This window comes from Phlebotomus papatasi, chromosome 1, assembly GCF_024763615.1.
Source record: "Phlebotomus papatasi isolate M1 chromosome 1, Ppap_2.1, whole genome shotgun sequence".
NCBI lineage: Eukaryota > Metazoa > Arthropoda > Insecta > Diptera > Psychodidae > Phlebotomus > Phlebotomus papatasi.
Genome location: NC_077222.1, coordinates 23,899,943 through 23,924,199, shown reverse-complemented (window position 1 = coordinate 23,924,199; position 24,257 = coordinate 23,899,943). Strand labels below are relative to the sequence as shown.

General features: G+C 33.6%; 1 protein-coding gene across 1 annotated transcript in view; it reads right to left on the bottom strand.

The window, feature by feature from the left end:
• LOC129799806 (ATP-binding cassette sub-family C member 4-like) overlaps positions 1 to 23,143 on the bottom strand; it is a 69,488-nt gene extending 46,345 nt beyond the window's left edge. The window contains exons 1-6 of the mRNA XM_055844034.1: positions 22,673 to 23,143; positions 19,483 to 19,814; positions 12,042 to 12,272; positions 11,765 to 11,972; positions 11,209 to 11,529; positions 5,220 to 7,073 (exon numbers count right to left, since the gene is read on the bottom strand). Coding sequence (XP_055700009.1) covers positions 5,220 to 7,073; positions 11,209 to 11,529; positions 11,765 to 11,972; positions 12,042 to 12,272; positions 19,483 to 19,565 — 2,697 coding nt within the window. The 5' untranslated portion in view covers positions 19,566 to 19,814; positions 22,673 to 23,143. The remainder of the gene's footprint in view (positions 1 to 5,219; positions 7,074 to 11,208; positions 11,530 to 11,764; positions 11,973 to 12,041; positions 12,273 to 19,482; positions 19,815 to 22,672) is intronic.
• Between the last annotated feature and the right edge of the window lie 1,114 nt (positions 23,144 to 24,257).

The window sequence follows — 24,257 nt, the reverse complement described above, 5'->3', positions numbered from 1 at the left end:
TTTTTCGTAGAACCCTGGGAACCACCGATTTTTGTTAAGAAATCCGGAGACTGATAATTTTTAGAAAAACAGGGGAACCTATCCATTTTTTTCTGGGAGCCCTGAGAATCCATAAAATTTTTCATGGACTCCGGAACTCCATAATTTTTTAGGGAATGTAGGAAACTTATCAAATTTATCAGGACACCCAAGGGATTTATACAATTTTTCAGGTAACCCTGAAGAACCTATACAATTTTTCAGGGAACCCCTACAAATACCCCGGCACTCGTGGAGAACTTCAATTTTATACACTCAGAAAAATATTCGAGTAAAACTTACTCGAATCGATGTTAAATTAACTCTTTTTCGTTGTGATTTTCGATAACTATATTTTAGAGATGATTTTACTTCTATTTAGGTGTAATATTCGCAAGAGTTGTTTTAACTTTCTTTCCTAAAATATACGGGATTGGGAAACCTCGTATTTTACATTTCGTATTTTACATCTTCGTATTGCACATTTCGTATTGCGGAAACTTCGTATTTCAGCACATTTCGTATTTTACCATTTCGTATTTCACATTTCGTCTTTCATACATTTTGTACAAAAATTGAACATTTCGTCTGCCATACATTTCATACAAGCATATCAACCAATAAAATAATAGAATTGTAGTTTTATAAGGTCAAGGGCGCTATGCGCCTCGGGTCTAAGTTTGAAGTCAAACATCATGCTTTTTAATTATTCATTTATTTAAAATTTTTATGTAAATTTCCAACTGCTTCAGCAAATATTTCAAATTTTACCACCAAGTCTGAGAAATATTGGTAAATGCTTACAATATGCTCTTAAAACCCATTTGAGCCTTTTATTCATCAAGACATTAGATGGAGATTTTATAAAAGGGAAACGTGACCATTAAAATGGATTTTATAATAATTCCTTAAGTTTTTTTTTTGTAGATATATCTTGTGTAGCCGGGCTTTTGCCCTGAAAGATTCTTTATGGAGACCAAAGCTTTTCGCGGCCAATTGCCCAGCACCGCCTAGGCTCTGTGCCTCCATCCGATCTCTTCCAGGCCATGTTACCGACTGACTGACAGTTATCTCTTGTCTTATCTCCTGTTATCCTGTTAACCAAGGCCAAGCTCACAGACGACGAGCAACCGAACCAGTAAAAGGCCTTGCTTGGAGCGGGAGGCGGGAAATATGAAGTTGCTGCGAACAGGGAAGGGATAGCCGAGCCATTGTCGCTCAGTATTATTATTATTGGATATGAGATGGAGGTAGTCCAAGTGAACATTTCGTCCTTTGACACCGTGTATTTTGATTTCGTTAAAACTATTAAAAATTGACTAGATTTCGAGCAAAAATCACTGAAGACTAATTGGGCATGAATCACAGAACCAAGTTTTACCAATTTCGAAGCCCCATTTAATAACTTAGGCCCCATTTTCGAAGCAAAATATCGGAGTCTATTTGACATTTCAAAATTTAGGTTATGTTTCGTTCTTTTAGCGATTTTAATCATTTCTTGGACTGTTTTCACTAGTTTTTCATCACTATATGTTAAAAAATTACTTGTTTTAAGGAATTTGTGTGGTAGTTCCCCCGACACCTAAAGCTTAAAATCTCCCGCTTGTGGCATTCTTCCGTTTCGCGATGTTATCATCGCCGGCTAGCGCCGCTTGCTCGGTTCGATCCTCGCTCACCCTCAGTATTAGTCGATCACTAGACAGCGAGAGAAGAAGACATTCTCTCCAAAAGTTCGAGAAAGGAGTTATCTTACTGCCCATTCAGTCAGATTAGTTTCGGGAACAAGCGAAGAGGGGTTGCGAGCAAGTGAGAGCAAGCCCCAGTTCTGCCTACACGGCGGGCAAAAGTGGATTTTACCTCCACATTTGAATGTTATTTTTTCACCAAAACTTAAGAAACTATCGAAAAACTAAGAAAATGTGGGAGCATTTCGCATGCAAACAACTGAGCATTCTCAAAGTCGCACACTAACGCAGCTATCATCAGCAGGCTGTCATATACGCTCACTTCCCTATCCTTATTCAGAGCGGCAATGGCCGAGCTCAATTTCGCTATCAGGAGGAAAGTTTCTCTAACACTTAAAAATTTCTATTTTTTATCACATAAAACTGCAGCCTATTTATATATTACGTTTTTTTTTGCCAAACATTTTTTTTAATGAAATCCGTACAAGAAAAAGTATGCGGCTGTCGAAAATTGCATTAAAGTAGTCGTAAACGACTATTCGAACCGATCTATAATTAAATTTTTGCGCGGAATTTCTCAAAATTTTCAGTTTTCACTATCTTAGCAATAAAATTTTTCTATATAAAGTAAAATTTACGAATTTTATTTTCTTTCAACTTCGTCGTATTCCACATTCAGATATGAAAAAAACCAAAGGCACGGAAACAAAAATATAGAAAAACAAAACGAAAGAAATAAAAGGAATATAAAATAAAAAAAAATAAATAAAAACGACACGTCTGACACAGGGTAAGGGGACCCAGCATTGAGCCATTAATTAACGCCCTGGTTTAGGAACTATTTCAGCCCTAATCGGCAAGGTCTGAGCGGCCCAGCAACGAAAGAGTTCCCTGTTCGACATTTCCCGAAGGTCACGGCCTCCCAAATGTTCAGAAAGTGGTGGCCACCAAGGAGAACTATTGCTTCAACCGCGTTCGTTTTTGCCCACGCCGTAAGGATTTACATTGAAGCGAACCCTGTTCCGAACGCGTTTGCTGAATGGTGTTCAAACAGGGAACTTTCGTTGCTGGGGGTTGGCCCGAATTAAGGGCAATGGCTCGGCTATCCCTTCCCTGTTCGCAGCAACTTCATATTTCCCGCCTCCCGCTCCAAGCAATGCCTTTTACTGGTTCGGTTGCTCGTCGTCTGTGAGCTTGGCCTTGGTTAACAGGATAACAGGAGATAAGACAAGAGATAACTGTCAGTCAGTCGGTAACATGGCCTGGAAGAGATCGGATGGAGGCACAGAGCCTGGGCGGTGCTGGGCAATTGGCCGCGAAAAGCTTTGGTCTCCATAAAGAATCTTTCAGGGCAAAAGCCCGGCTACACAAGATATATCTACAAAAAAAAAACTTAAGGAATTATTATAAAATCCATTTTAATGGTCACGTTTCCCTTTTATAAAATCTCCATCTAATGTCTTGATGAATAAAAGGCTCAAATGGGTTTTAAGAGCATATTGTAAGCATTTACCAATATTTCTCAGACTTGGTGGTAAAATTTGAAATATTTGCTGAAGCAGTTGGAAATTTACATAAAAATTTTAAATAAATGAATAATTAAAAAGCATGATGTTCGACTTCAAACTTAGACCCGAGGCGCATAGCGCCCTTGACCTTATAAAACTACAATTCTATTATTTTATTGGTTGATATGCTTGTATGAAATGTATGGCAGACGAAATGTTCAATTTTTGTACAAAATGTATGAAAGACGAAATGTAAAATACGAAATGGTAAAATACGAAATGTGCTGAAATACGAAGTTTCCGCAATACGAAATGTGCAATACGAAGATGTAAAATACGAAATGTAAAATACGAGGTTTCCGCGAACCGCACGCACATGTCTTCATGAAACACTGTTAAGCATATTTCTAGTTGATGTTACTTATGAAGTTTGTCACGCGAAAATCTTCTTGACTGAAGTATATTCTTAAAACGAAAACACTTAAGCATATACTTCAGTCGAGATGAAATTTTACATCGAAAAAGAGTAATAATTACATAAATATCCGACAAATTAATTCAACGTGCACGAATAGTTGTTTCAACTCTATTTATTAAAATTTACAATGAAAAAGAATAACAATTACATCGATATTCGTGGAGTTAATTCAACTCTGCCATAGAATTGTTTTAACATTTTAGGTTTTTTCTTAGTGTAGGAACCCTGGGAATCTATGCAATTATTTTAGGAAACACATAGCATTTATCAGGATACCTGTGAGGAGCTTGTTCAAATTTTCAAGGAATCCGGGAAACCGTGTATTTTTTATTGTATAGTCCTAAATGTTAATTATGTAACCTGGTCATGAATCAATAAATTCAATTCAACCCAAACAATTTTTTAGGGTATCCTGGGAGTCTATACAATTTTTCACAGAAACCATACAAATTTTTAGGGAATCCGTGGAGTTTATAATCTATTGGGAACCTTGAGAACCAAGACAGTTTTTTAGGACAATTTTTAAAGTTTTCCGGAGAACCCATACAATTTTCAGGGAACCTGGGGAATCAATCTATAGAATTTATCAGGATACCCGAAGAACTCATACAATTTATCTGGTGATCCATACCATTTTTCAAAGAACCCAGTGAACCCATATATTTTTTCAGGAAATCCGAGGGACCTTTACAATTTTTCAGAGAAATCGGGGAACCTATACAATTTTTTAAGTTGCCCAGGGAACACACAAAATTTTTTTTGGAACCCTGGGAATCCAGACAATTTAACAGGATACCCGAGAAACTCATAGAATTTTTCAGAAATCCCAGGGCATTCATACAAAGTTTCAAGAAACCTATACGACCTATACCATTATTCAGGAAACCCTAGGAATCTATCAAATTTCTCAGAGAATCTTCAGAACCTGTACAATTTTATTGTAAACCCGGGGAACCCATATAACTCATTTATTTTTTCAAGGAACCAGGAACTCGTTACCCCTTGGATATAAGGATATCCTTAATTGTTCACTGTTAAAATTGTGCCTAAACTTTTTTTTTATCTAATCTAAACAAAGACGTGTAAACAAAAGGACAAAAAACCACAATTTCCGTGCAAGAAATATTCCGCATATTTCCTTATATTTTGTAATTTTGTAGAGTTTAAAATTGCATTATGTTTATGGTGAAAATTATTTTCTTATAGATTTTCCAATTTTCTTTTCAAAATTTTCTCCATAAAAAATTTTGTTCCTTGCAGTTTAAACTACAAAAAACTTCTAAACTTTTTTACGTTATTTGCATTACTTATGCATTCCTCGTGAGAGATGTTCTCTATAAAGTATTTATCTCTTGAGAAAATCTTCAAAGATTAATGCGAAGAATTCTCCTGCAAGACTCTGCAAGAAAAAAGACTTTCACAAATGGAAAAGTTCACTCCATTCTTTCTGGTTTCTTTTATCCAGGGGAAAAAAACGTATAAGGTATCTAGAGTTGGAGTTTAAGGAGTTTAATGTAAAAGTTTACTCACAATAATGCAGTCGATGAGACTATTAGGCAAGTGACTGTCAATTCCGCCAATATCTTTGGAGAATCTATTGAGAATCCTTCCGGAAGGATTGCTGTTGAAGAACCACATGGTGGCCCTTGTAATGCCACGAAAGAGTCTGTCGTGGATTTTTGTGGAGGCCATCAGGCACAGCCTGAAGAAGGAAAAAGTCCTCTGGATGACCAAATAGAGGAGAACCACCATGAGAGATCCATAGATGATCATGTATCTCTCGCGTGTGGCATCCTCTTCTGTGGCCACAGGTACTATTTGCACTTCTTCAGTGGCATTTCCACTCAATTCTGTGGCATTTGTGGTCAGGATATTTGTGCTATTCATGTCATCTCGCACCAGAGATTCCTCCCAATTTACCCACTGAGCCACAAAGTAATCAGTACCACTGATGGCAATTTGGGAGAGGATAAAGGCCACAAAGACAAACAGGATGAAACAGAGATTGTCCACTGATTTGAAGTAGGACTTGTAGACACTGAGGCTGACAGAGCCAATGGCTTGAGTTTCTTTCTCCTCCTCCACGTGAGTGTCAGACTGGCCCTTGAAGTCCACCTGAGATGGGAAGGTTTTGAGCTTCTGTTCCGTCACTGGAGTCTGTGGCTCTTGACTCTCATCGGGAGCTAGAGAAAGAATAGACTCAAGATTGCTCTGTCGAATCTCATCGTAAGATCCTTGGATTTCAATTCTTCCTCCATTGAGGAGGACAATGTGTCGAACATCCTTGAGATATTGCAGCTGATGCGTCACCAGGATGACAATTTTATCTGCCAGGAAGCGTCGGATACATCTCTCGAAGATGTGCTTCCCCACATGAGTGTCCACAGCTGACAGAGGATCATCCAGAAGGTAAATGTCTGCCTTTCTGTAAACAGCTCTTGCCAGGCTCACCCTGGCCTTCTGCCCTCCACTCAGACTTACTCCACGCTCTCCCACAATTGTGGCATCTCCATTTGGGAACATATCCAGATCCTTTTGTAAGGCACAGACTTTTATCACTTCATGATATCGTTCCTCATCGTAGTCCTCCACGAAGAGAATATTCCTCCGGATGCTTCCCTCAAATAACCATGGTTCCTGAGCAGCATAGCTCACCCTCCCATTGATCTCTACATTCCCCTCGTCCACTTCTAATTCCCCGATAATTGTTTGCAGCAGAGTCGTCTTTCCTGATCCCACGGGACCAATAACTGCGCACATCTGTCCCTCGTGCACCTCCAAATTCACTGAAGTCAGACCATTTCTCGCTTCTGCATTCTCTTCACTCCACAGTGCTGTGACATTCTTGAGAATCACCCCCTTATACTGTGCCTCCTCATTATCTATGCGCGGTGGCAGAAGATGCTCAGCATCGCACTTTCCATTTACTTTCACCTGTTTCCTCAGTGTCTCAATCTTCCTCTTGACATTCATTGCAATCTCCTTCTCACTCTTCCCATTCGCCACAATTACCCCAGGATCTTCCTCCAGCTCCCCCGTGGGTTGCCTGGTCTTCTTCTCAGCCCTCAGGAGGAATTCTGTGATTCTCTTGGCTGAAATGTACGCCTCAGCACAGGTTGTGATGGCCATTGGCCAGAAGTGCACCATCGATTCATTGAGGACATTGTAGAAGGAAGACACGATAAATACCTTCCGAGCTGTGAAGATATTCCCAAAGTAGATGTAAGACATGAGGCTGATAAAGAGGGCAAACTTGGAGATTAGGGTGAAGCAGTAGAAAGTAGCTCTCACGTATGATGAACCCCGTATGGCATTTATCTCCTTCCGCCGAACTTTGTCCACCATGGCAGCAAAGGATTTCTCCCAAGCGTACATTTTAATTACCTGAACAATAGATAAAAGAAACAATAATAAATCTTAATTAAAATGTCCCGTAATACAGTTTATTCATTGTGAGGAAAAGTAATCTAAAGTATTTAAAGTTTTTGTAACATGCAAAGTTTATTGCATTGCCGCAACTGGCGCTGAAATCGTATTCATGAAAACTTTTGTTACTCTTTCTATTTCTGTTTTTTGCAATCAAAAGTCCTCGCAATTTTTAATAAGAAATAATATCGTGGTAAAAATATTGCACTGCAAATGCGCTTAAATATTTAGAAGAGCATAAAATATTCGGAATTTCGGAATAGAGGAAAGTACTCTCCCTTCGAACGTTCATGCCTTCGAATAATGTGAATTTTCTTTTATTTTTCCTAAGAAACTTACACATAATTTCACGTAATTATCAATAATTGATAATAAGCTAAATAATACTTAAGAGAAATGTGTAAGTCTCTTAGGAAAAATACAAGAAAATTCACATTATTCGAAGGCATGAACGTTCGAAGAGAGAGTACTTTCCCCTATTGCTGTTAACGGAACCAAAATCATATTTTCACTGGTCAAGATAACTTATTATTTATTTATTTTTTCATTCTTATGAGATTAGAAGATCAATTAAGTTGTGTTTTGATAAGTTCTCAGCATAAGTTAGTAGTAGCATTATTCTAACTAACACACTTCAAATGATCTGTCCGATCTGTCAGAGAAAATGTATAGTTAAATTCTATCACAAGTTTATTAATGTTTATCAACGATCATCAGATTCTTTTAATTTATCAAATTTTAGGATTTAATAAAGCTAAAAATATTTAGGAAAATCTTAAATTCTTTAAAATGTAAGATTTTATTTTTATTTCTTTTTGTGGAAAAGGCAAAACAATGAATATACAGTAGAACCCCGCTATAGCCCATCGCCACCATCGCTCTACAGTCCACAATTTATCGACCGTTGATTTCAAAACACTGATTTTAAGTTAGGTTATATTTTTTTAGTACGCGACATGCAATGTTGTCATAATTATTTTAATAGTTTTGGTAAACTTTATTGAGTAGTAGTGATAATTGTGATCCATAATGAAGAGAGCAAGAACAAGTACCACAATCGCAAAGAAAGTTGAAGCTGTCGAACAATTTCAATACTAAAAGTGGATGATAATTTTAAAAAATGACATGGACTATAGTGCGACCCAAGTGTCAAATCTGGAACCAAATACGGCCTATAGTGAGGCTCTACTGTACTGTTTGAAGTTCTAATAAATTACGTAATTTTCGTAGCTCAGAAAATGGACAGAATCGTTTAACTAAAGACGTAGGGGAAAGTACTCTCCCTTCGAACGTTCATGCCTTCGAATAATGTGAATTTTCTTTTATTTTTCCTAAGAAACTTACACATAATTTCACGTAATTATCAATAATTGATAATAAGCTAAATAATACTTAAGAGAAATGTGTAAGTCTCTTAGGAAAAATACAAGAAAATTCACATTATTCGAAGGCATGAACGTTCGAAGGGAGAATACTTTCCCCTAATTACATAAAACGGTAAAAGATTTCCTTATTTTAGATTCTTATTAATTTATAAAATATCTGATTTAGTATTTATTTAAAAATCAGCATTTGACGATCATGGTGTTCACTTGCTCTGAGTTATGTGAAGTGATAGCAAAAAAATCCCTTTGATCCTATTTATCCCAAGTATCTCCATAGATTAGGGGGACAAACATCCCCGAAAAGTAGTGTGATGTTATAGAAAGAATAAATTCGATTCTAGGTCATAATCCGTGTTACTAAATTTCGATCACAAATTATTCCATGTCTGAAAAAATTGCCCCAACTTCGACATTAATTAATAATAATTGTGACAATAACAAGTTTTAGAAAATGACTCGAAAATAACGTTTTCCTTCATGATACTCGACAGTGATCTAAATAGCTCTTAATGCAAAATGTCTAAATATATCAAAATGATAAGTCAATTCTCTTTGGGAAAAAACTTGTAATTAGGTTCATTTTATTTCTGTAAAATGTACGGAAAAATGAATGTGGTTACCCCCCTGTGTAGAGCATAGAGTGGTAAATTTTCTGTAAAGAATAGGCTTTATTATAAATCTATCACCTTTTCTAAAATCTCATGAAAACATCAATTTTTTTAAAAGTATTTTAACTTATATTACCTCAATTTCTCCTACACAATTTAAATTTCTAAAACCTGCAAAATAATTTTGCAAGTTTTATTGTATCTATTCTGTATCTTGTCTTAAGATTTAATTATTAAATTAAAAATAAGATTTTTACAAAGATTTAAATTTGTCAATAACCAAAATTTATATGTACTTACTAAATTTAATTTTCAACAATCCAATTAGTTTTTGTGAATAAAACTTCCGCATGATAATTAATTTTCAAACAATTTGAAATAGATTATTATACGAGATTTAAAAAATAAAAAGAATCAAAATTTGTAGAATTAAAATCAAACTAATATAAGCTTAAAAATAAAATTTGAGACTGATGGTAATTAATATTTTTTTTAATCATTGTAAATGTAAATTCTTCTTTAATTTTAGGGTAAATTTTACTTGTGTTTTCAGTCTAGTATTCAGAAAAGTTGTTTAACCTGTTTTAAAAGTGACTTTTACTCTTTTTAGGAGTTAAAATAATCCTTTTTCAAATCGATAAATGGATGGATTTTGTATTTCAATTTTTTCTCGTTGTTTTTTATTTTCATGATTTTCTTTTCTTGTATTTTTTCTTGATCTCATGTATCATATTGTAAGATACTCGCATATGATGCATGTCTCCTCAAAATAATCTTTACTGAAGTATATTCTTAAATTGAAAACATTTAAGCATATACTTCGGTCGAGATGAAAATTCGCATCGAAAAGAAGTAGCACTTACATAGACATTTTATGAGTAAGTTCAACTCGGCGATAGAGTTGTTTTAACTTCACAGTTTTTTTTCTCACTGTGCGTAAATAAAGTATTTACAGTAATTTACTAATAAGGGATCCGAGAAAAACTGAAAATTAAAATTCTTATTATAATCGTTTTATGATTACCTTACAAGAACTTTACAATAGGTTAAAGTATAAGAGTTTTATTCTCCAGGAGCGCTACAACTAACCGAAAATGTATTTTTTTTAATCTTCAAAACTAGGACATTTTTCTCAGGGATACAAAATAAAACTATATATTGCAAATTTTTAAAATAATGAAATAAGTCAACAAGTTTATGGTTGATGAATGTTAAAAGGGCTTTTCATTAGTTCTGGTTTGTCTGTAATTTATTTTTTTTTTTTTTGTAAGAACGAGACTTTAATATTCTTAATATTATAAAAAAGTTCAGGGTAAAACAAGAAACTTTCATTAATGATGTTTCGGTTCACGGTTCGTTTATTCAAGATTTTTTTAAATCTCTCTTTATGTGTATCATAATAAACTGTTTTTAATTTTCTTTGTCACGCCTTGTTTTTGTCTGTAACTATAATTATAATAAGAATATTGTCACAACATTCCATGAAGGAACTAGGCCTTCCTACACTGAGAAAAAAAGAGAGTGCGATTAACTTTTTTTCCTCAGAACTTTAACACTTTTTAGGTGTAAAAATATATCAACATTTTTTAATGTTCATTTTACACCTTTTTAAGGGTAAAATTAACATGAAAAAGGGTAATTTTAACCCCTAATACACCTGAAAAGGGTAATATTTACACCGATTTTGGATCAATTCTGCAGGGTAAAATTAACATTTCCGGAATGTTATTTTAACTTTTTTTGGATTTCTCTCAGTGTACAAGGGGATTTCTAGACATGCATTATTATTTTGTCTTGTACGGGATGAGATTGTCAGTCCCATGCCCCGTGGAATCAAGTGCAGTGAAGCTTACTGGATGCAATCCAAACACCTTTAATGCCAGAAAAATTTCTGATAATCTATGATCCCGGGTATGATAGGATTTCATACCCGGGACACTTGTATCATAGAGCGAGTGCTCTACCACTTGACCCATTGAGTGCACTGCCTATAACTATCCACTAATAAATTAATTGAGTATATTCTCCAGATTGAAAAAAAAAACTAATCGCAAAATATCCAGTTTTATTGATAAGAGTTACTAGGAAAAAGTGACTTACTTGAATGCCCTGAATGATTTCATTCATGAATCGTATTCGGATATCGGTTCTCTTGGCGGTGCGCAATCGAAATGTGGCTGCTTTACGTCCAATATAAGCTTGAAGTGGGATAAATCCAAGCAGGAAAGCCATGCCCAGGATACCGGAAACACCAATTTCCCGATAGATGAAATATCCCAGAAGGAGTGCTTCAAGTGGTCCCTTCCACAGATCATGGATGAAAGCCATGGCTATGTCAAATCTCCCCACGTCATTGGACATTAAGTTAATCACCTGCCCATTGAGTCCATCGAATGTTGTACATTTAGATAATCTCATCACCTGTTGGAAATGCACAATTTGATACTCTAAGTTGATTATTATACTGTATCTCTTGGAGAATACGTAAATTCCTTTGCAATAAATCATCATATACGTCTTCGTCTTTTGAGATAAGACCGTGATGATATTACGTGTCTGGGGGGAGTGTATTTAGAATGCTTATCAGTTTGATTTGTAGCTTTGTAGCAGATTTTTGCATTCCCTACGATGACAACAAGGAAAATTGCTAACTCACCTTTTTGTACATCAAAGCACATGTTCCAACGCGAATTTTCATTCCATGTTGGAAGATGTATAAGATAAAGGGATGGAAAATAACTACGGGTATGAGAGATGATAGAATAATCCCCACAGCGTACATGTACGCTTCTGTCTTTGTTGTAGTTGTCTCACCAGGTGAGAAATATGTCACAAGTCCACCTAAACATAATGGTTGAGCGACTCTAAAAAAAGAAAATCAAAAATTCTGTGATAAACCTCGAAGAATATGCTGCATGGGTTCAAAGTAATACCTTGTTGTAGTTTCTATTAGGCAAAAGAGGAAACCTAATCCTATCACTTGCCATCCATAGGCTTTTGCGTATATTCTAAGGAGCGTTGGGGACTTCTTTTGCACCTCAACTGCCCATAAACTGTCGAATTTACTGGACAGACCCTCACTCTTATGCTCTGGAAGCGTCTCATAAATATCACCATCCTCTATTGCCCGTTTCATTCCTATCCGGAATAAGTCTCTTAAGTACCTGGAAAAATATTTAGCGGAGACACAATCAAAATTGTGTTAAACGTCATAGTAAAGAAAATGAATTGATTTCTAATCAATTGAGATCACATCCTTGCGCTGAGATTTTCCATTTATTAGGAATGAATAATTCTAAAACATTTTAAAAGTTATGGATGAGATTATGACGAATCTGACCTTAAGGGCCTTAAGGTATATACACCTTGGGAGCAATTTTCATCAAAAAATGATTTTTTGACGGAAATCGTCTGCACCGCTGTAGGTGGAAACATCAAAATTCTCTCAAAAATGCAATTTTTGACGAAGATTTTTCCCAATTTGTAGAAGCCTTTATAGTAAAGCAAGCAATAGTATGAAAAGTGTGATTGTTGTTTTTGTATTTTCATTTCATTTTTCATTTATTTGATTTACTATTGTAAAAACACTAATTCGTATTGGTTTTGTTGACTACTTTTGAATAAATTCGATTTATTATATAGGATATGTACAAATCGATCACGAAAAAGCAGGCAATTAAATGTTATGGTGCGTATCTTGACTAATTGTTTATTTATTTTTATAGTTCATATAATTAAGTTTTACTAGTATTATGTAGTTGTACGTAATGGTTTGTAAAATCTCAATAAATTTTATTTCACTGCAGATACTACGTGACAGTTTTTCTAAACAATAATTTATTCCAGTAGTTAAATTTGTCGATAAATGTTAGTTTTCATAAAAACTGCTAATACACAGAATCGTAATTAAACAAGAATTGATGTAATATTACATTTATTTAGTATTTAAAAATTTCTTAGGGTAAATAAAGTTAATTCAAAACCTGCTCCAAATGGAAATTTTTCACTACTCCAAATGGAAACGTCATTGTTTTCATGATAAATACAGTACTAAATTATTATATCTATATATTAGGTGAGATTCTTAACAATCTCACCTACTATAATCCTAACAAAATTTCATGTCGTCCGATCGACCTCAAATTTGGCCAAAATGTGTTTCGCCACTTCCTGATTCCGAATATATATGTGGCTAAGTTACGTTCCCGGCTGGCCGGCCGGCCGCTCTTTGGAGCTTAATAGCTCCTAAACTAAAAAAGATATCGACTTGCGGTTTTCGGCAAAGGTTATATATCGGGTGAAAATTGCAACTTGGTGCATAGACCCCCCACCCCCCACCCCTCCTTCCGCCATTTTGAAGACCCCCTTTTTTTGTTTTCTCAATAGCTCCGCCCCTATGCGGACTCAAATTTTAGTATGTTATAGCTGGGCCTTAGAGCTTGCCATCAATACCAAACTTAAGGTCCCCCGACCCCCCTGACCCGAGCTATAAGGGTCCAAAAAAAGTTTCTTAAAATGGCCATAACTCCGGTTCTAATTATCAGAATTTAAAAAGTGAGGGCTTTTTGGAAAGCTCTCGTGAAATGCCACTTCCCCTTCTAACATCGCAAGTTCATAAAACCACCGCTAGGGGCGCTTTTTTTAAAAAGAAAATTTTTAAATCTTATAAGTTAAATAACTCAAAAATTCCATTGTGCATCGGGCTGAAATCAAACAAAACAAACCTTAAGTCGATCTAAAACCCCTGACACGAGCTATAAGGGGTCAAAGTTCGAACATTGACCGGCCTCTATCTCCGGTTCTAACTAACATATCGACCTAAATTTTACCTTTTTGGTTTCGTCTCGATGAGCACTTTCAGATGGAAGTTCAAAAAGTCACCACAGCGTGTGATAGCGTCAAAATTCATCGAAATTCAAAGTAATTTTTCTCAAAAACGGCATTGTGCAAGTTAATGAAATTTTAGTATGTTGTAGTCTAGTCTAGGACGTTTCCAAAATGGTGCATAAGCGCGCTGTGGTTAAAACAGAACCGGAGATATGAGGGGTCAAAGTTCACAAAATTCAAAAAATCATATCTCCGGTTCTATGTGACCGATTTTGATGAATGAAGGCTTAAACGAAAGATCTCACCAAATGCTACAACTTTCTAGAATATTTGAACTTCGTGGGACCAACACCAGGGGCGCCACAGTCGAAAAACCAATTTCAATATCACATAACCTCAATTATCTCGACTGTCGCTGAACCGATTTTGACGATTACTTCGACATAATTGTAGAGCACAATTGTCTCTACATTTCGTCCATACATCATTTTCCGCTCAGACTACGCTATCACTCCGATTTTGCCGTTTAAGTGTGAAAAAAATGATTTTTCCCATAATAACGCTTTGAAATCACTCAGATGCCAATTTGACTGCCTCTACTCCACCAAGACACTTAAAATAGGGTTTTAAATGGAAAGTCCCACAAAATACAACAATTCTTTGAAATAGTTGAAGCTCAACAAATGACTACTTGGGGCACTCTGGATGAAAAAACGAGTTAAGAAACAAAAAACCTCGCTTATCTTGGCTTCTGAGTAATCGATGAGATCATGTTCTATGGGAAAATTATAGAGAACATTCTGGTCTACATTTCACCCATATATCACTCTTGTGCCAGTTCATCCAAATCCTTGATATTTTGGTTTAAATACAAAATTTGTATAATTTCACGAATTTGATTCAAGATAACTGAATGGCGACTCACAATTTCAGCTCTAAATCGAATTTGCATGCACTCCGAGCTAGCTCACGTTAAGAATCTCACCTACATAAGCCGGTTAGGATTATCTGTCCCTTTTCTATACCACAGTTTCATTATTTAGTTAATTTTGCTCCAAATAAAGCGAAAATCCATTCATATTCACAAATTTTAATTTGTTAATTTCTCAGAGAAATTAAAAGTGTTTACCATCGAATTTTTCATCAATCGACCATGCTTTCCAATGAAAAACACAATGAGGTTACTGTTGTTTATTCGTTTTGTTTAACATTTATGTCATATTTCTGGATAATTTTGGTTAAATTAAGTGCTAATCTTTATTGTTAACGGTACGTGAAGTTTTCAAATGAAATAATTACCTATTTCGTGGACAAAAAGGGTTTTTCTGAAGTGTCTGCAAATGCTTCAATAGGAAACCCCGGAAATATGATTTTTTAGAGAGATTTTCTTATGGTTTTAGATGGGAAAAGAGAAAAGATCAAGAATAAGAACAAATCCTGCAATCAAGAGCACCTCGACAAGGTTTAGGAAGCCTTTCGTCGCGGTTTCAGTTACACTGTTTGTCTCCAATTAGGAACCTTCCCTTGTCTCCATTTGGATTAATTTGTTTCCAATAGAAGCATTCTGCACTTGTGTGTTTTTCTTGTATTTAAGAAATTTTCAAATTATATCTAAAGAATTTTCACTAAACAGTAACATTCTAGAAGAGTCAAGGAGCAAATTTATGTAATTGTCTTCAGAAAAAATATGAATCTTAATGTGTTGAATCTTCTGTCAAAGTTAAAGCGTCTGGAAATGGTTTTGAATTAGGATTTACCCTATTATTTATTAATTGAGAAAAAAAATTTTACTAAAGTCTTTAAGACCTTTCCATATCAGAATTAAAGAGATAATTGCTTTATTCAAAGCCGGAGTTTAAAGAATTCGAAGATAGGTTTCAAAAGACAAATAAAAATCATTTTTACTTCTCATTTCTTTCTCGTGGTGGTCAAAGAACATCCTGCTCGAAAAATCGAATGTCTTGAGTGTCAAAATACGTCTGTGTTTGCATTATAGTATTAGAATAGAAGCGAAAAAGCTCGTTTAATTAGAATTTCTCTCATAAACATATTTCCTCCCACCTTGTGCAAAAATTTTCTAATTTTAAAACTGAATTTGACTTCTTCGAAAATTAATGACTTTTTTCGAAAATAAAATACAATCTTTTATCCAAGACACTAATAGAGAATCGAACTCTAGCTCTGAATGGGAAGAATCTCTATTACATAGGTGAACAGATCTTTAAAGTATTTTCTAATTCCAGGTTAAAGAAAAGATTTAAATTTACTGAACCTTCCTTAGATTAGATATAACTTCGTTAATTGAACGTTTAACTGTGTTCTAAATGTTTAGTTTTACAAATACAGTACGAAGTATTTAAACTTCTCATTCACCGCTGGAGTTTGATTCTCCAATAGTGCCTTGGATAAAAGGTAAATGGAACTCTAGTTGCACAGATGGTTGATACACGATGAACTCCAACTCAATCTCGAACTTTGAATTAATTTTCATACTAGGTTGAGAACACTTGTGATATCACAAGCAGAAGCTTATTAAAAGAATTATTCAGTGTATGAGAGGAATTATTATGGAACAAGAATTCGACGAGCATCATTACTTCGTTTTTTTTTTCTTACAAAAAAAGCGAAGACTGACACTCAAAACACTTGGAGATCCCAACAAAAATCATTTCATTCATAAATTTAAAAAAAAAGTAAAGTAATAATATCCCAAGGATTTATATAGAGGAAAATTTTCGGGCTTCGCACATACTCTGGCTTCAAACATTCCTGATTTTTCCCATATACCTTTAATGAATCTAATCTATTTTTAATATTTTTTTACTTAAGAAAATGGGTCACATTCATTAAAGAAATATACGGAAAATAAATGTGAAAAGCGTTAGTAGCCTGAAAGCATTTTCGCTTGGGTAAATGTCCTAATTCAAAACCATTTCCAGAGCCTTTAAAATTGACAGAACATTCAACACATTAAGTTCATATTTTTTCTGAAGAGAATCACATAAAATTTGCTCCTTTACTCTTCTAGAATGTTACTGTTTAGTGAAAATTCTTTAGATATAATTTGAAAACTTCTTAAATACAAGAAAAATACGCGAACGTAAAATGCTTCTATTGGAAACATATTAATCCAAATGGAGACAAGGGAAGGTTCCTAATTGGAGACAAACAGTGTAACTGAAACCGCGACGAAAGGCTTCCTAAACCTTGTTGAGGTGCTCTTGATTGCAGGATTTGTTTTTATTCTTGGTCTGTTCTCCTTTCCCATCTAAAACAATAAGAAAATCTCTCCAAAGAATGATATTTCCGGGTTTTCCTATTGAAGCGTTTGCAGACACTTCAGAAAAACCCTTTTTGTTCACGAAATAGGTAATTATTTCATTTAAAAACTTCATGTACCGTTAACAATAAAGATTAGCACTTAATTTAACTAAAATTAGCCAGAAATATGGCATAAATGTTAAACAAAACGAATAAACAACAGTCACCTCATTGTGTTTTTCATTGGAAAACATGGTCGATCGATGAAAAGTTTTATGGTGAAAAGGTACACTTTTAATTTCTCTGAGAAATTAACAAATTAAAATTTGTCAATATGAATGGATTTTCGCTTTATTTGGAGCAAAATTAATTAAATAATGAAATTGTGGTATAGAAAATATATAAATATAATAATTTAGTACGTATTTATCATGAAAACAATGACGTTTCCATTTGGAGTAGTGAAAAATTTCTATTTGGAGCAGGTTTTGAATTAGCTTAATTTACCCTACTCTTGATTTTTTATTGACCATTAAGTGTCTCATAATTGTTTATGATTTAATATCTAATGCTAATATTTTTAGAATTGGTTTTTTAAATAGAAATTCTAATTAATTTTTTAATTCATTCGAATGAGACTAAGTAAATGTATTACAGTGTTATCACACTTGCATTTTAAAATTTTAATATGATCCACTCCACATTAATTGTCGCTGGTGAGAATCCAAATGTGTAATTTCTGTGTTTGAATCATTTTATATTCAAAATTTGATCTATTTGTTGATAAAAAGGTAGACTTGGCCCGCAAAATTTGATATAAATTGATTTATAGCATTAATGCGAAAAATTAATGCGATTTTCTCTTTAATTTTTTAATGTGAAAAATATTTATGCTTTAGGTAAATTTAAACTTATTTTTGCAGGTCAAGTCCTCTTCTTTATCAATAAATAGAAAAAAAATACCCAAATATTAAGTAACTCAAAGACACAAATAACATATTTGGACGCTCACAAGCGACAATTAATGTGAATCACATTAAAATTTTAATGTGCAAGTGTGATAATGCCGTTAGGTTCATAAATGTAGAACGAACCAGAAGAAATTTCACTTTTTTTTGCTTATTAAAGTAAAAGAAATTCTATGTCAATGTATCGCCCAAAAAATTATTTGAAAAAATACAAAAAAAAAACAATTTAAAGGGAAATAATTGCAAAAACATAACATGAATGTTTTTGTTTTGTGACATTATTTTCTTTAACAATAACATCTCATAGTGAATTTAACAGTTTGTATTCTCATAAAAATAGTAATGAAGGGGGTTTAAAAAATGGAATATAAAGCATAAATTATATAATATGACAAAAGAGTAGGAAATAATAGTGTCTTTTTTAAATATCCGGTGAAAATTATAACCCCAAGCAACTGCATAAAAATAAAATAATAGACTAATGACTAATTATTATTTTTGCCTTAAATAAATTATACGTTATATCTATTTGTAATTGAATATTTGGGAAAAATCTAAGTAGAAAAAACCATTTAAAGGTATATTACTCGAAGTTCTTTACGAAAAGAAAGAAACAGAACATTTTTAACACATTTTTTCCCAAACTTATCATCCAGGCCCAACCTCAATATTTATCACTGAACATGACAAATAGTTCATCATACTAGATAAATACTTACAACAACAAAAAATACGGAAACTAGTCCTGTTAATGCATATATTCGTTCGAGTATAAAATATTTTTTAAAGCACAGAGTATTATTTTTTTAAAGAAATAATTTTAAATCATCGAGAAAGATGGTAGAAAACTTAGAGAATCATTACAAGTCTGTATCTTGATAAGAAACTTCATTTGTTTAACAAAACCCAAAGCAAATGCATCACCTTAATCCCTATTTTCTTTACTGGATTTTATATCAGGCGCCTTAGTGCAATAAAGTTTCCATTCAAAATATATTTAAATTTTCTAGAAAATATATTTTCCCCATTCTAATAGAACTAATAACCTTTTAATTAATATAGATGTTTTTCTGTTTGCTTGTTATTCCGAAGAAACGTTAAATGAGTATTTGTATTGAAAGCTTTGCGTGTAATATACAAAAATATCCCATAATTCATACGAAAATAACTCTTTACCAACTCATTCATGTTGAGTGACTTGACACTCTGAAAAACTGGTATTGATTAATTTCTTTCAATTGAATATAATTGGCTAAAATTAAAACATTTCTCCATATCGAACAAAACATGAGTGATTTCACAATTTTATGCAACTTACCAAAATAATCTTTTGCTGATAAAGGAGGCATCCTCAACGGGATTTCTTTTCCTTGTCGTCGTGTTATTTGAACTTCTGTTCATTGTGAGATTTATTTATTTTTTTTAGTTTTTCTACTAGCTAAATAGGCAGCTATTGAAATAAAACACTTGGCAGGACTTTTGTTCTGCGAGATAAAGTAGCACTTCTGTTTGCAGTCTTTGTCCACTGATATGAAGTTAACTATTTCACTATACTTAAATATCACACTGTGTGATTCTTCTTGGTTGAGATTATCAATCTTGAGGCACTTTTTTGCTCTCAATTCTCCTCCTATCACCACGTTGGAAAATCTGTATGTTAACGGAGAAGTTATCAATGAGTCAATATTGAGGCTAAATAGGTAAAATACAAAGCAATTTAAGTAAATTCTCAATACAGTGTTTGTACGATGAAACGACCTCACTCACACTGCAGTTTTTTTTGCAGTTTCAGCTGCAGACAAAGATCTATGTGAAAAATTCAATAAAAATGTAAGGGGAAGCTCACTAACAAAGTCCATTCTACGAAGCAATTATGTTTCATTGAATAGAAAAGGTTTTTGAGTGTTGCTCGCACTCAAAGAGACAGCAGTATGTGCAATCTATCGATTAATGAAATAAGTAAAAAACAAATGGATTTTTTTCACAATCCAAAACTCTTAAAAAGTAATGATTCGTATTGTATTGCGAATCCCCATGAAACAAAATAGCTGCTTTAGGAAAAACTGGGGCACCATTGAACATGGTGTAGCACCAAACACTGAATTTTATTTCTAAACTACTTGGACTATGACATCCATTCCTCCAGTGAACAAGAATCCCTATAGTATCTACACTGAGAAAAAAACGGCTCCGATTAACTTTTTTTCCTCATAATTTTAACATTTTTTAGGTGTAAAAATATATCAACATTTTTTAATGTTAATTTTACACCTTATTAAGGGTAAAATTAACATGAAAAAAGGGTAACTTTAACCCCTAATACACCTAAAAATCATAATATTTACACCGATTTCGGATCAATACTGCAGGGTAAAATAAACACTTCCGGAATATTACTTTAACTTTTTCGGATTTCTCTCTCAGTGATGAATTCATACAGATCTCGTCCTCTGAAGTTTAGTAACTAGTTAATAAATAGCAATATTCGGTGCCATCCCGTGTTCAGTGGTGCCTCAGAGCCCGAGTTTCCCCTATAGAACAAAGACTTTGATAAATCTTTTAATATACCAAGGTTTATAAACAGAATTTTGTTTTGAAAAATTTGCAGAAGCTCTTAAACTTCTTAAAAATGCACCACTGTATCTTTAATAGCCTCAGTAACTGAACCAAGAGCGCTATAAGCAGACTATAAGAATTTTGGTTTTATAAGGCTTTACTTAGAGTATTCTACAAGACTATATTAAGAAAAATTACTTCTTCGGTATGAGGTTTGAAAATAAGGTTATTGTAATAACTGTCTGTCTTTTATTGAACTTGAAAGAGATTAAACAGTAAGGGACATGACATTTGGGGACTTCTGTTAGTTCCTCATGTTTATCCTCTTTCAGTTCTAGAAACTTGAAGATCAGAGCATCAGAGGTCTTAAGTAAGAGGGTCTCCAGATTGGAGTTTTAACCTCAAATGTAACCAATTTCTTAGCAAGCAAGGCGACAAAATCTAAAGACCCTAAAAGTGTAACTGATTTTATTCTACCACCCTAAGTTAAAAATTCTCTACACAGAAAAAACATTTTGTAAAATTGTTCGTAAATGTTTGTGAATTCTTTTTGGGGACCTGCAAAATGCTCTTAAATCATATAACTCACAAATAAGTTCGTATAAGTTTGTATTTTGTAACATGATCATTGGATGAGAATTTTTGTACTTTTACTACATTTATTCGTAAATGTTCGTAAACAGACAAAAAATGTTCATAAAATTTTGTTATTTGTTCTTAAATGTTCGTAAAATATTCGCCAGGCAAACAAAACTTTACGAACAAATGACAACATTTTGCGAACATTTTTTTGTGTTTACGAACATTTACGAAAAAACGTTTGTAAAAGTACAAAAATGCTCTGAGAACTTACAAAATATTCGCAAATCGTGTATCCCAATGCAAGTTCGTAAAAGTTTGTACTTCTTCAAAAGCACTTGCTCTTTGACAAAGACTTGTTCGTAAATGTTTAAAAACACGTAAAAAAAATGTTTGTAAAATTTTGTCATTTGTTCTTTAATTTTTTCCAGACAAAACAAAAATGTACGAACAATTGTTTTGTAAGCAAATACAAAAAATCTCGTTAAGTGATCATATTACGAACAAAGTTTGTGAAAAAATACAAATTTTTACGAACATTTTAGTGGGATATACCCATTACGAGCATTTTTAATTGAGTCATGATTAAGAGTTCACAAACATTTACGAACAATTTTACGAAATATTCTTTTCTGTGTAATTTCCTTCTCCACTGTAACAATAAAAGAATCAAATTGATCCAAATTTGATCCTTTTGCAAAGGATGGATCAAATTTCGAACTATGAATGCACATTTATCATAATAGAACATATTAATTTGATCCATCCTTTGCAAAAGGATCAATTTGATCTCTTTAATTTTACCAGTGTCATGTCATCCTATTTAATTTCACTGAATTTTGTCGTCATTTTTGTTTTTATACTACTTATACGGCCATGTCCGTCTTAGAATTGATTCTAAACTCCTGCACAAAATACTGAATATTCCCTACATAGGTTCTATTTCATGACAGACTACATACATATGAAGATAGATTATGTCTCGCAGACAGAAGACTAACAAATTTACTGAATAATTTTTCTATATACGAAAAAATTAAAAAAAAAAACAAACGATCTAACTCAATTTAGATAATAACTGGATTTAACTCGTTACACCTAATCTCGATAAAGTTACAATAACTTTTAGAAAGTCACCAACTTTCTTTGTCGACATAAAACTAAGAAATAAAACTGATTTCAATGGTATTGGCTTAAAAACATAAATTCGAGCACTGCACAAAGTCCCTTCAGCTTCATCACTCCTTTTCAAAGGAAGGGAAATACAACTAAAAAGAGGCACATTTTAGAGGTGAAGCGTTCGTCACAATTCATCTTTTATGGAAAAATCACTGTATTGAGAGTTACATCACAACATTGACGACTCTATCTACCTTTTTTTATTAACACTCTTCACTCACGTTAATCCACCTTGGATTTAGCCAAATCTAATTACAGTTTGATCATCGAGTACCACCACTTTGATATTCACATTTTGCAAATGCACACTATTACCTTTGGTGAATTTATGCTCAAAAAACCACGGGAAAAAAACACTCAAACGTCTTTGGTAAAGATTTGCAAGAAAAGAAAATGTGTGAATAATTTGCATTAAACCAGAGAGAAATCTTCCACAGCAAAGAGGTTTCTACTTCTGCGGAATGGGAAACCCCTTGACTTCAGCACTGCCAATTCTCAACGGTCTTGGCCTCGTGACACGTGCACTGCAATTTTACGCACAAGCCCAGTCAGCTGTTCACTGGTAAACTTTACAATATATATTCTATATATAATGGGGGGAACTAAGAGAAAACTTCTCTCCGTCCAAAGCGATTCGCGTCCGATAAAATGGGAGAGCATACTGGCACTTGTGGCCCCTTAAATAGAGAAATCCCCCTCTAAAATTGTGTAGCGCATGGCATACAAACAGCTATCGGTAATCTTGGCTCACATTCCCATCCATGTGGTGGATTTTGTAATTTTATTTAATTCTTTTTGGGAGGAGAAATTTTCGTGTTTGCCGGCGAAGTTTCTTCGCGAGTCGTATCGATTATTTTGCACACACACAAGTATTCCCCTTTCAAAACCGTATTCCCCAGCTTGACGCAAAATGATCAATAATATAGAGACATTGAGACACTTTCCCGCAATGATTTTCCAATAAATTTTTGTATTTTCCCTACCCATTGACCCAAAACCTACCTACATAATCCAGTTAGAACCCTCTAAATCATAGAATTTTGGCTAGAACACGTCTAAAGATGCATCTAAACAGCTGTTGAGTATTCTTGTGAAATACAAAAAGAAGCCACGAAGCAAACAAACATACTAAAGACAGACACATTTCGCGAAAGCAACAAGATAAGATTAATTTTTGGTAGTATACACACTAAAAGAATGAATTATTTTAAATTAATGTGAAATTCATGTTATCAATTTTATTTCACCATCAAAACAAGAATTACATGAATTGATATGAAGGTTGTAAAAATTTTAGATATCTAGGTTAAAAGCATTTTTAAAATTAGTCATAACAACAAGTCTGAAACGAACCATTATAGTTGTTAACATTAAGCATTAACTTTTGGAAAATCCAAGCTTTAGAATATCATTCAAGAACGTCATTTTAAAAATGTTTTATATCTTGTTGTTATAGCACGATAACTTGTTAATTGATAACGTCTTTCTTATCTTAAATAAAATCATATTCAAATATTATTTTGTAACATCCTTCAGAATACTAATACCTTTCAGATCACTATTTATATGCATTAAATATTTGACCTCGTAAAATATTACAATCGGCCAGTAATAATGAAGGGAAAATAAGTATTGCTAACCATAAGTACTTATACTATAAGTTTAAGTATTAAACCAAACGGATAATTTACTTACTAAAATGTTTATCCTAATTCAACACAAATTTAATCTTCGAACCTATAAATTAGAACTTTAAATCTTCATACTTTTTCCTTGTTT